We start from the raw sequence: 13,840 nt of genomic DNA, 5'->3' as shown, positions 1-13,840 counted from the left end.
AAGACAATCAAGTGATTGACATTATGAGCATCGTTCCACGCAATTGGAATATGATGACATGCATCAACCATGTCAGTGAGTCTGACCACCCATCCCGTTAGTCGTCTCTTATGACAAGTATGGGTTGAAGACCAGTTCTAACCCAGATCTTTCAGGCAGTGTGAGTTTGGATCCCAGAGTCGACCTGATTATTGTCTGGGGTTTGTCAGCACCCTACCAGTGCTCATGAGTTATTGCCAAAGTGAGGAGAGAGTGAGTTGGCTTTTATGCAGCTGGAAACAATGTTTCAGTAGTATTGTGGAGGAAGTGAGTCGGGTCTAAGATGTCTACTATGGTGAAACCCATGAGCACCAGTTGGTGCAGACAAACCCGGGAACTGGCGAATCTTGGATTTCAGACCAAAACGAAAGGCTAGCAGGTGGACACCGTTGGGGTTACACGAAAACGAAATGTTTTCCCACAGACTTATGTATTAAGGTTTTTATGTATATTTACAAAAATAACTAGTAGGTAATGAACAGCCATTACATTTCCTTGTATGCAGTCTGGCCATAGAGCTACAATAAAAACACAAAGCTTGGCTCGCTGAGATAAACGCCAACCCCAGTCCCGCACCAGTACGTGGTCACATTCAGGGTTAGTCATCCTGTTCAAAAAGACAAAACTAAACATTGAAAAAAACATGGTCGGTTTTAGGTATTGGATAGATGTACATTAAGAAAACAAAAAACATTACACAAAACCATCCAAACACAGCTGCCAGATTTCTCAATCAACCTTCGATCTGACTCCGACCCGCGTAGCAGGTAAATATTCAGTTTCTTTAATAAAAGTAGTAAATCCGTTGTTTAGAATAGAATTAAAAACTTTACCCAAGCAACAGTTTTGTGATATTGGTCTGCATTTTATCCGTAGGATAAGCCTTCTTTAAAATTGGCTTATTAAAAAACAGCATTTGACTATGCTTCTGGTACGTTTCCAGTATCCAGTATCAAATATTATATATAGTAAACGATTTAACACAAACAGTTATTACTTTGCCTGACCCAAGCCCAGCTCCATATTTGGCCGAGCATTCCCGCCTTTGACCGAGCTGGCACGATCCAAGCCGACTTTGCGGACCCGTTTCGGCATTCGTCACCACTCGCCCCTTTCCGTAACCTGCAAGAAGACTCGTCCACCATTCGTGACCAACTCGTGTTATTCCGGGACAAGCTTCTTGCAGGTTACGGAAAGGGGCGAGTGTTGACGAATGCCGAAACGGGTCCGCAAAGTCGGCTTGGATCGTGCCAGCTATTCGGCTTGTCCCGGAATAAAACGAGTTGGTCACGAATGGAAAACCAACTGTTTCTTATTAACATCTATACTGAGGTTTTTAAATACATAAATAACTAGTAGGCAATGATCAGCCATTACATTTCCATGTATTCACAGTCTGGCCTGAAGCGACGGACGTTCCGTCTCGCCCAGAATCCCCACAGGGAGACCAGCATAGATAGCTGCAGACCTATATTTTTACCCATTCGTCACCACTCGCCCCTTTCCGTAACCTGCAAGGAGCTATTCGGCTTGTCCCGGAATAACACGAGATGGTCACGAATGATTTTTACCCAGAATCGCAATGAATGCAACAGCGATATGAGGCAAAAATAATTTAATCTTAATCATGAAAGTGTTAAAAGCATGATTAATTATATAATATCTACATATAATGTATAAAGAACGTCACAGAAAATATTGAGTCATTTCTTAATTACTTATAAGTAACTCAGTCGATGACATAACATTTAATCTAAATGTTTGTCAACTGTATTACCGAAATATTGACCAGTCCCATCCCTCGCGTGTTGCTACACAATTAATACAAGCGCTACAACAGATAACCTTGGGGTAAACCCATTTACTTCAAAAACAGATTTGTTGCAATGTTACAGTTCGTGAACGCCGTCGGATATAACTGGCAGCCTTTCAGTGCACAAATCGGTTCGCCTTGGCTTAAAGTTAATGTTAAAGGCGCGTTCCCAATTCCCATCCAGACGAGGAACTGTGACTCGCTGATACCAACGGAACATGCAGGCGGACAGTCCGACGTTGTTGTGTTTAACAACCCAGTGCTAAAAAGTCGTGGGAATGGAGTCTGATGCTGACGTTATGTGCACTGAACACGGTATGTTGGGGAACCAAGGGTATAAAAGTGATCACTGTGTAATTAATCTGACAGATGCAATAAAGCTGTAGGCAACATTAAAACACCGGGATGCAGATGGCAATTGTTCTGATGCTTCTATGTGCGGGTATTCATGCTGCGCGGACTAACGGTATGTAATTGTGTTCATGCTGCACGGGATAACGGTATGTAATTGTGTTCATGCTGCACAGACTAACGGTATGTAATTGTGTTCATGCTGCACGGGATGACGGTATGTAATTGTGTCATGCTGCACGGACTAACGGTATGTAGTTGTGTGCATGCTGCACAGACTAACGGTATGTAATTGTGTTCATGCTGCACGGGATGACGGTATGTAATTGTGTTCATGCTGCACGGACTAACGGTATGTAATTGTGTTCATGCTGCACAGACTAACGGTATGTAATTGTGTTCATGCTGCACGGGATGACGGTATGTAATTGTGTTCATGCTGCACGGACTAACGGCATGTAATTGTGTTCATGCTGCACAGACTAACGGTATGTAATTGTGTTCATGCTGCACAGACTAACGGTATGTAATTGTGTTCATGCTGCACGGGATGACGGTATGTAATTGTGTTCATGCTGTACGGGATAACGGTATGTAATTGTGTTCAATATTTCAGTTATATCAGGGTTTGTAAATATTTCAGTTATATCAGGGTGTGTCAGTATTTCAGTTATATCAGGGTGTGTCAATATTTCAGTTATATCAGGGTATGTCAATATTTTAATTATATCGGGGGGTGTCAATATTTCAGTTATATCAGGGTGTGTCAATATTTCAGTTATATCAGGGTGTGTCAATATTTCAGTTATATAACGGCATGTCAGTTCAGGGTGGGATGAAAGCCCGAAGTGATGCACGATTTAGTCGTTGACTGTTGATAAAACCGAGGCGCGTGGGTATGGTGCTGACAAACCTGGTCCCAGTCTGGACCGGGCAAACCACTGGCTCCAATCCTTGACCGGTTTCAGTCTTCCGTTACTACACGCGACTCTAGTAGTACACGCACGTAGTACCGGAGACCTTCTCACACCAGGAACAACAAACAACAAGACCACAAAGCTTATTTAATCAACAACACACAAGGAGTAGACAACAATGCGAAATCAATGACAACGCAGGGCAGTAATCCAACAAATACTCCGTCCACTCTATTATTAGCCAATCAGGAAACAATAGGCCGCGAGTGGGCGTGCCTTTATTTGCCAATGGAATTACTTGCATATTTTTTATGACGAAATAATTAATATTTTGATGCCTAATTAATATTTTTTATATTCAGCCCAATGTGGAGGCGGTCTCACTCTGATCGGACGCACCTGTTTTTTTGTCGACAAGAAAATTAAAAAGTCTCGAGCTGCGGCAGAAGTCTTTTGCTGGAAAAAAGGAGCGCAGCTTGCCCACCCAAGAACTCGACAAGAAAACTCGGAGATAGAGAAATATCTGAACACCTTCGATTCTGGATGTACGTGAACAGGAGGAAGTAGCTCACCTGGGCTGTGTCTTGTGTTGTAGTTCACCTAGGCTGTGTCTTGTGTTGTAGTTCACCTAGGCTGTGTCTTGTGTTGTAGCTCACCTAGGCTGTGTCTTGTGTTGTAGTTCACCTAGGCTGTGTCTTGTGTTATAGCTCACCTGTGCTGTGTCTTGTGACTCACCTGTGCTGTGTCTTGTGTTGTAGCTCACCTAGTTTGCGTCTTAAGTTGTAGCTCGCCTATGCTGTGTATTATGTTGTAGCTCACCTAGGCTGTGTTTTGTGTTGTAGCTCACATGTGCTGTGTCTTGTATTGTAGCTCACCTGGACTGTGTCTTATGTTGTAGCTCACCTGGGCTGTGTTGTCTTGCTACTCACCTAATGTGTCTTATGTTGTAGCTCCCCTGGGCTGTGTCTTATGTTGTAGCTCACCTGGGCTGTGTTGTCTTGCTACTCACCTAATGTGTCTTATGTTGTAGCTCATCTGGTCTGTCTTGTGTTGTAGCTCACCTAGGCTGTGTCTTGTGTTGTAGCTCACCTGGGCTGTGTCTTGTGTTGTAGCTCACCTGGGCTATGTCTCGTGTTGTAGTTCACCTAGGCTGTGTCTTGTGTTATAGCTCACCTGTGCTGTGTCTTGTGACTCACCTGTGCTGTGTCTTGTGTTGTAGCTCACCTAGTTTGCGTCTTAAGTTGTAGCTCGCCTGTGCTGTGTATTATGTTGTAGCTCACCTAGGCTGTGTTTTGTGTTGTAGCTCACATGTGCTGTGTCTTGTATTGCAGCTCACCTGGACTGTGTCTTATGTTGTAGCTCACCTGGGCTGTGTTGTCTTGCTACTCACCTAATGTGTCTTATGTTGTAGCTCACCTGGGCTGTGTTGTCTTGCTACTCACCTAATGTGTCTTATGTTGTAGCTCATCTGGTCTGTCTTGTGTTGTAGCTCACCTGGGCTGTGTCTTGTGTTGTAGCTCACCTTGGCTGTGTCTTTGGTTGTAGCTCACCTGAGCTGTGTTTTGTGTTTCTAGATCATCTGGGTTTTTTCTTGTGTTGTAGCTCTCCTGGGCTGTGTCTTATGTTGCAGCTCACCTAGGTTGTGTCTTGTGTTTTTGCTCACCTAGGTTGTGTTTTGTGTTTCTAGATCATCTGTTTTTTTTCTTGGGTTGTAGCTCACCTGGGCTGTGTCTTGGGTTGTAGCTCACCAGGGCTGTGTTGTCTTGCTACTCACCTAGGTTGTGTCTTATGTTGTAGCTCATCTGGGCTGTGTTGTGTTGTAGCTCACCGGGGATGTGTCTTGTGTTGTAGCTCACCTAGGTTGTGTCTTCTGTTGTAGCTCACCTAGGTTGGGTTTTGTGTTTCTAGATCATCTGGGTTTTTTCTTGTGTTGTAGCTCACCTGGGCTGTGTCTTGGGTTGTAGCTGACCAGGGATGTGTCATGCGTTGTAGCTCATCCGGACGTGTCTTGTGTTGTAGCTCACCTGAGCTGTGTCTTGTGTTGTTGCTCACCTAGGCTGTGTCTTGTGTTGTAGTTCACCAGGGATGTGTCTCGTGTGTAGCTCACCTGGTCTGTGTCTTGTGTTGTAGCTCACCGGTTTGTGTCTTGTTTTGTAGCTCACCTGTGGTATGTCTTGTATTGTAGCTCACCTTGGCTGTGTCTTAGCTCACTTGCGCTGCATTCCAGCTCCGATTATAACTCGACTTAACTCAGTCCCATTCCAGGTCATCTGTGGAAGGAATCCATAGCGGAACTCGTTCACTCGTTCACGTGACTATGACGTGACATAACACAAGATATAACTGAAATACTGACACGCCATGATTTAACTGAATATATACATGTACATCTATTGCATCATTTCAAATGGGAAGTGACATAGGAAATGTGTTAAAAATAATGTTGGTTCATGCACGCACGCACACACGCACGCACGCACGCACGCACGCACGCACGCACGCACGCACGCACGCACACACACACACACACACACACACACGCGCGCGCGCCCACACATGAAGTGTATGAGCAGACTGATACGCCACTTTTAGCAATATTAGCGGGGTAACAGGTACTGTACACATGTGGGGAATCGAACCGGATCTGGGCATTACGAGCCAACGCCTTACCTTGATTTCCAAACGTTTCACTTTGCTGTGAAACAATTTAAAGGAAGTCAAACTTGAGTTTAAAGGGCGGTGGGGTAACCTAGTGGTTACAGCGCTCGCTCGTCACGCCAAAGGCCCGGGTTTAATTCCCCATATGGGAAAAACTGTGTGAACAATCCCCCTCGGGATATTGCTGGAATATTGCTAGAAGCAATTAAAAACCATACTCATACATTGTCTCGAAGCGAAAATTATTTATTAAGGTGAATAGACATGGACTTGGAAACTTATTCGAGACAAGATATCGATATGAAACGGTATGAAACTGTACGAAACTGTATGAGACTATATGAAACTGTACGAAACTGTATGAGACTATATGAAACTGTACTTCCTATCATTTCAGTTTGGTTCTTCGCAAACATGTTTTGGTTTGGATTAAAGCGAGTGTCATCAGGCGAGTTCGAATTCACACAAGGAAAGCCAGGCTACTCTCACTGGCAAAAGGGAGAACCAAGTGGCAGGGGAGAGAAATGTTGCGAGTATGTATGCAAAGATCACCACTGTCAGTGGAACGATGCGATGTGTAGCATGGAGAAGATGTTTGTCTGCCAGCTGAGAGGTGAGCGGAATTAATACCTTGCAACCTCGTTAATCCGGACGGTGGATTTCATCCAGCTTAATGAAACATGTCACAGCAGTGATCCTGGATTAAGGTTTCGGATTAACGGGTTAATTGTAACAGTGCATGTTCTGTGAAACCAATCACCACTTTAAACGACCGCCTCCTTGGTTTAGTGGTAGAGCGTCCAACCGGAGAGCGGAAGGTTCGGGGTTCGATCCCCGGCCGCGTCATACCAAAAGAGGTTATAAGATGGTGCTTGTTGTTACCCTGTCTGGCCCTCGGCATTAAGGGGCTAAAACAAGGACTGATCGGCTCGAAGTTAGTACACTCTGTCCGAGTGGGGTATTCATGTCACACACACACACACACACACACACACACACACACACACACACACACACACACACACACAGAGAAAGGCCCATGTTTTGTTATTTTGCCGTTGCAAACCCATATGGCTATGGCGTAAAGGGCATGAAATATAGACGGGAGAAAGACATAGAGATGTACATGCATCATTTCTAAATATACATAGGCAAGAGAGTTAACTGACTTTAAAATTTTAAGTCCAGTTTCCACCCTTGCCGAACTAGGCTGGAATTTCTGGGCTTGATCGTAGCGCCATCAGCTATTACGAGTTACTCGAACACTTTTTACTCGAACTCCTTTTACTCGAGACATCATTTAAGACGATTTAACTCCATAGTTCTGCCAGACTCCTTTATTTCGGCAACGTTATCGTGACCTGATTGAATGCATATCGACAGCATGGGTCGTTGTTCGTGCTATCAACCATTGGTTAAGGTGTGGGTACTATGGTTAAACATTTGCCTGATCTGATTGTATGTGCCAGTACCCCGACAACGTGAATTGTCGTACGTGCTATCAAGCACTGGTTTCAATGACACTGACTCAGTGATCTATGGCCGCCGTGGTAGTGTTGTTATAGGATATAGATCGACTCCGAGGTCTTGACTGAGAATGTAAGTCCAGGGCAGAAGTATATTGGGGATCGCCGAAGTCCCGAACCAATATCCAGATATCCAAGGGCTTTCATTCTTAGTCAAGACCGAAGAGGAGATTTTTAGGAGACTTCTAAACCGTCTAAATGAAAGATATAATAGAAAAAATAAGAAGCCATCGGAATACCATACAGTGAAACAATAATGTGCGTCAGGGTATGCAAGGAATTCGAAGAAAGCGTGTGATTCATCGACCACGTGCAGCATGAACACAGCTCAAGTCTTGACATGTAAGATTGAACACCCTTTCATCACCTGCCCAGTGAGTAAACAGTGGGTTGCAAAGCTAAATACGATATGCGAGGTTGAAGGTTCGATTCGCGTCATGGAATCTTCATGTAGAAAATATTGCGACTTTTAAGCAATTAAAAATAGTCATGTCAAAAAGCTAGGTTATACAATTTAACTGTTAAACCTTACAATATTCAATTAAATCTGGGACATCTTCTGAATGCCCGGGGTCGATGAATATATTCGCAGTTTATCAAGTAAAGTCAGCAACTATTCAGATTTTAATAGTTAAAGGTATAATTAATCACAAATTCTTGACAAAAATTATATTTGAAAAACGGAAATAAGGTAAAACAGACGGGGAAAAAAACACAAGTGAAATCGTCCCCAAACGAAAAATTCCGCCACTGCGGGGGATCCCCTTAAGGGCGGTCGGGTAGCCTAGTGTTTAAAGCGTTCGCTCGTCACGCCGAAGACCCGGGTTCGATTCCCGACATGGGTACAATGTGTGAAGCCCATTTCTGGTGTCCCCCGCCGTGATATTGCTGTAATATTGCTTCAAGCGGCGTAAAACCATACTCACTCACTCACTTCTGCGGTTAAAACTGCGCAATTTCAACTTTCATGACGATCGGGTCGACGCTCAATCTGCCTCTCTGTCCACTTTATCCATTTGATACCCTGTCCACAACTTAGTATGCCTTCAGAAACAGCAGAAACATTATATGTATAACGGCTAAGAATCACAAGACAGATGAACGCGGCAAACATATCAGCCAATGAAAACAGTTGTCACCGCTACGCCCGAACCTTTAGGCCACGCCCCCAAATAGGTTTGTTTTGGAAGCCGATAACGGAGAGTGTGATTTCAGGACTTTCACTAGACATTTAAATTCTTTCTACAAATATAATTTTTTCTCTCTGACTAAATGTATCTAGGCAAATTGATATTTGCAACAAAATCACAATCATTTTTTATTGCTTTACTTGCCCTTTAAAGAATCACCGCACGCAGTAGGGTGACGTCACAAAAGGTTTATAATAAAAGTTGCTTGTCACTCGAGGGATCTGGGGATCTGACAGTGACATATAGCTCCTATCTGAGGCAATGCCAGCGTCGAGCCATGTTTCTTTCCATCGGCCACCGTGGGGAATGACATATTGCAAAATGAAATATATATTCACGTGAAACATAAAGTTTTTGTTATCCAGATTAAGGTCCAGTCTCATTAAAATCAGACCTCAGTTCACGCTACCGCTAAACAAAGATGTGAGGACATCCCATTAGGGGTCACGTCAGAACGACCTTTCATCCGACCAATCAGAGCATCGCTTACCAGATTATGAAAGTGACAGTCGGAATGTGATTTCTGATCATGCAGCCTCGAAAACTTTAACTCCGAACGATAGTTACGGGTTTAACGACAGTGCCCATACAATCTAGACCATCTATTAGCCATTCCAGAATGTTCTTTTGTTCAGGTTTCAAATTTGTAATCGAGAATTTGTCAAAATATGTTACGAAGCGTAGTTGCCAATTTGAAATTAGTGCCGTAAAGCACGAGAAAGCTACCTTCTGATTGGTCATTCCATTTGTCGGTCAAAGTTCGCGCAAGGTCGGTCTGACGTGACCCGTAATGGGATGTCCTCAGATCTTTGTTTAGCGGAAGCGAGAACTAAGATCTGATTTTAATGAGATTGGATTGAGGTCACGCTCGATGGTGTATACGACTGTGTATGCACGAAGCCAGCGGCCAATGTTATGTAAATGCTCTGGAAAGGTCACGCAAGGTCAAGATCTGAATCTGAAGCTGGGTTTGTTCTTTGTTTCAGTGTGTCCGCAGGCATGTCTGCACAAATCTGACACAAGTGAGTATCATGACACTGTAACCGGAGATAGTTCTACCGCCCTCGGAAGTCTTACGTTTATCCCCTACGTAGGTATTTATTGTCCCCTTCGTGGAACTTTCTTATCTCCAGCTCATGAGTTTCTCACACACACCACCCTACCTCCTACGAATTTTACCTATCCTGTCTCATAGGACTTGCTTACCCCCATAGGAAGTATAGTCTCATGCATAAGCCTTTCCGAAAACGTTCGCTGGTCACATGGAGTGAGTGAGTGAGTGAGTGAGTATGGTTTTACGCCGTTTTTAGCAATATTCCAGCAATATCACGGCTGGGGACACCAGAAATGGGCTTCACACATTGTACCCATGTCGGGAATCGAACCCGGGTCTTCGGCGTGACGAGCGAACGCTTTAACCACTAGGCTACCCGACCGCCCCTTCTGGTCACATGGAAGGCCCGGGTTTGAGAGCATTGTGTGAAACCCGTTTCTGGTGTCCCATGCCAAGATAGCGCTGGAATATTGCTAAAAGCGGCGTAAAACCATACTCATTCACATCCCTCTGGGATAGTTGAGGAAGCATATTGCCAGTGATGTTAAAAGTCACATAGTATTTTAGCTTCACTTTGAGTGAGTGAGTTGGGTTTAACGCCGCTTTTAACAGTATTACAGTTATATCACGGCGTGTCAGCTTAATGTGGGAGGAAAGCCCGAAGTGATGCAGGTCTCAGACGTTTACCACTTCGGTGAAACCCACGAACATAATCGGGACGAACCGGGATTCGAACCCACAATCATATGTTTCTGGCGTACCCAAGGGACGCAACTCTGCATCGCGGCGCCCTAAGACGACTGGGCCACCCGTGATCCCCGCTTCACTCTGACCTTCATTGTTGCATATGGATGTTTCCGTGTCAAGGTCAAATATTGGTTTTTGCCTTTTTCGGAAACAGATTCGACACCAACCACGACAACGACGACTAAGCTGCCCTTCTCAGATACAGTCTCCCGGGTAACAAAAGATGAAACACAATGGTTCTTAACACCTACCCCACCTTCAGGCTACAGCTGGTCAACACTGACGCCAGAGGCAACCACTGTCATCACAGGTCAACAAGCGGACCAGACAGAGGCTGAGGTCAAGGTCAATAACAGGGTGAAGGCCACTGAAGTGCAGAAACAGTACAATGGTGAGTGAGTGAGTGAGTGAGTTGGGTTTAACGCCGCTTTTAACAGTGTTCCAATTATATCACAGCGTGTTAGCTTAATGTGGGAGGAAAGCCCGAAGTGATGCAGGTCTCAGACGATTACCACGTCGGTGAAACCCACGAGCACGGGTATGGTGCTGACAAACCAAGAAACATAATCAGGGTGAACCGGGATTAGAACCCACAATCATAGGTTTCTGGCGTGCCCAAGGGACGCAACTCTGCACAGCGAATCGCGGCGCCTTAGACGACTGGGCCACCCGTGCCCCCTACAATGGTGAGGCCCCTTTCTGATATATTAACGTGATCGGATGGTCAGGGTCGCTGACTTGGTTGATGCATGTCATCATATTCAGATTGAGTGGATCGATGCTCATGATGTCAATCATTTGATTGTCTGGTCCATACTCGATTACTTACAGCCCGCCGTCTTATGGCTGGAATATTGCTGAGTGGGGTGATAGTATTCTAGTTGTATCACGGCGTGTCGGCCTCATGTGGGTGAGGTGAGGTGAAATTGGGTTTAACGTCGCGTCCAAGATTATTTCACTTATATAGCGACGTGCATGCACGTGTGTGTGTGTGTGTGTGTGGCTGCTTGTACTAGTCCAGACTGATGCCGATTTATAGTGCTAGCCCACTGAGATACCATGCCGCAGTTTAACATGAATACCCCACTCAGACACAGTATACTGACTCCGAGCCGACCAATCCTTGTTTTAGCCCTTTAATGCCGAGCGCCAGACAGGGTAACAACAAGTACCATCTTTAAACGTCTTTTGGTATGACGCGGCCGGGGATCGAACCCCGAACCTTCCGCTCTCCGGGCGGACGCTCTACCACTAGACCACGGAGGTGGTCCTCATGTGGGAGTAAAGACCATAGTGATGCTTTGGTAAACGCCTTATTTGAAAAATTATATTTAGTTTTGTTTAAATTTAAATGTAATAAGAACTGGACTCGTGCAGATCCTGGTAGAGAATAGGTCTTCTGCTCCCCATGATTGCCGTAAGAGGCGTCTAGCGGGATCGGGTGGTCAGGCTCGGTGACGTTGTTGATGCATGTCATCGTATCCAAATTGTGTAGATCGATGCTCATGATGTCAACCACTGGATTATCTGGTTCAAACAGACCGTTGTCATACAGGTGAAATATTGATGAAGGCGGCGTTAAACAACAAACAAACAAACAATTAATTACTGAAAAAGCGGCGTAAAACTATACTCACTCACTCACATTTGAACAGATGAAGGTGTGATGACGAGGAACGATTAGATTGTATTTAAATAATCACTATAACTTCAGTTATACCTCGTTAATCTGGATGATTCTGTTCGGATAAACGAAATATTGGTAGGGAGACTGTTTTGTCCTTTCGCTTATATGAAAAGTGTACGCAGTATTTATCAGGAGGGCGGAAACCAGACTTACAAGGTCTTATTGTATGATTCTGTTACAGGTAGCAATTCAGGATGTGGCAGCGTCTTCCTGGGTCTGCTTCTCGTCCCACTGTTGATCTGCGTGATGCAGATTCTGTGAAATATAAAGAAGTCACTGTCGTGGACGTCGTTTCATCCTTTGTGCCGTTGCTCATGATATTAACCATTTGTTTGTCTGGCCCAGACTGTAGTCTACAACAAAAGTTGATATAGCTGTACCACTGCTAAGTTCGATGAAATGCAACATTCACTCACTCACTCGTGCTCTTTTTCTGTGTTGCGGGAAACAGGGTAAGGCCGTATCTTGCCGTTTCTCCATTACCGACCGACGACCGACACACACACACACACACAGAACGACAGACAGACATATGGACCGACCGACACACACACAGAACGACAGACAGACAGACAGACATATGGACCGACCGACACACACACAGAACGACAGACAGACAGACAGACAGACATATGGACCGACCGACACACACACAGAACGACAGACAGACAGACATATGGTCCGACCGACACACACAGAACGACAGACAGACATATGGACCGACCGACACACACAGAACGACAGACATACAAACAGACAGACAGACATATGGACCGACTGACCCACACAGAACGACAGACATACAAACAGACAGACAGACATATGGACCAACCGACACACAGAACGACAGACAGACATATAGACCGACCGACACACACATATACAGACAGACATATGGACCAACCGACACACAGAGCGACAGACATACATATAGACCGACCGACACACACATAGACAGACAGACAGACAGACCGACACACAAATATACAGACAGACACATATGGACCGAACGACCGACACACAAACAGTACGACAGACAGACAGACATATGGACAGATAGAAAGACAGACAGACACATACATATGGACCGAACGACCGACACACAAACAGGCAGACAGACAGACACATGGATCGACTGACCTAGAGACCGACTGGCCTCATAATACATTGATATAGCATGATACATCACGCGTGCTCTAACCTGTGGGAGTCGACTGAAATCTTACCCGGCAACATGACCACAACTGCCATCTGCTCCAGGAGCTTCACTGGCTGCCACTCACACACCTCCCTCTTTCGCGATCTCAAATTACCTGCCCTTTGTAGCTACCCTTGAAAAATCACGCACCGGCACCGTTGGGGATCGAGTCTTTGGCAAAGCTGGATAATATCCGATGTTTTCCCACCAACCAATCTTATGTGAGACACGGAATTGTAAAGTAATGAATATTTAACTAGCATGTTCCGTGGGAAGGGTGAGGTGAGGTGAGGTGATATTGGGTTTAACCTCGCGTCCAAGATTATTGCACTTATATAGCGACGTGCATGTACGTGTGCGTGTGTGTGTGGCTGCTTGTACTAGTCCGGACTGATGCCGATTTATAGTGCTAGCTCACTGAGATACCATGCCGCAGTTTTAACATGAATACCCCACTCAGACACAGTATACTGACTCCGAGCCGACCAGTCCTTGGTTTAGCCCCTTAATGCCGAGCGCCAGACAGGGTAACAACAAGTACCATCTTTAAACGTCTTTTGGTATGACGCGGCCGGGGATCGAAAACCGGACCTTCCGCCCTCCGGGCGGACGCTCTACCACTAGACCACGTCACTGGCATAAGGAGAACGGGTTGACGAT

At 45.1% G+C, this 13,840-nt stretch overlaps 1 protein-coding gene across 1 annotated transcript; it reads left to right on the top strand.

The window, feature by feature from the left end:
- Positions 1–2,231: 2,231 nt before the first annotated feature.
- LOC124141639 lies at positions 2,232–12,385 on the top strand. Its single transcript, XM_048383306.1, has 6 exons — positions 2,232–2,318; positions 3,483–3,665; positions 6,176–6,391; positions 9,481–9,516; positions 10,450–10,686; positions 12,164–12,385. Exons 1-6 carry the CDS (start codon positions 2,258–2,260, stop codon positions 12,241–12,243), a joined length of 813 nt encoding a protein of 270 aa, XP_048239263.1. The 5' UTR covers positions 2,232–2,257; the 3' UTR covers positions 12,244–12,385.
- The last annotated feature ends 1,455 nt before the right edge of the window (positions 12,386–13,840 follow it).

The sequence above is a fragment of the Haliotis rufescens genome, unplaced genomic scaffold (assembly GCF_023055435.1).
Source record: "Haliotis rufescens isolate VD_foot unplaced genomic scaffold, xgHalRufe1.0.p SCAF_46, whole genome shotgun sequence".
NCBI lineage: Eukaryota > Metazoa > Mollusca > Gastropoda > Lepetellida > Haliotidae > Haliotis > Haliotis rufescens.
Note: the sequence above shows the minus strand (reverse complement) of the source record. Positions and strands in the feature narration are given on the sequence as shown.

Excerpts from the sequence above, each read along its gene's own strand:
- LOC124141639 (XM_048383306.1), top strand. The coding sequence starts at position 2,258 with ATGCAGATGGCAATTGTTCTGATGCTTCTATGTGCGGGTATTCATGCT. Across the intron at positions 3,666-6,175 it reads GAACACCTTCGATTCTGGAT|TTTGGTTCTTCGCAAACATG; the intron begins GTACGTGAACAG and ends CTATCATTTCAG. Across the intron at positions 10,687-12,163 it reads AGTGCAGAAACAGTACAATG|GTAGCAATTCAGGATGTGGC; the intron begins GTGAGTGAGTGA and ends ATTCTGTTACAG.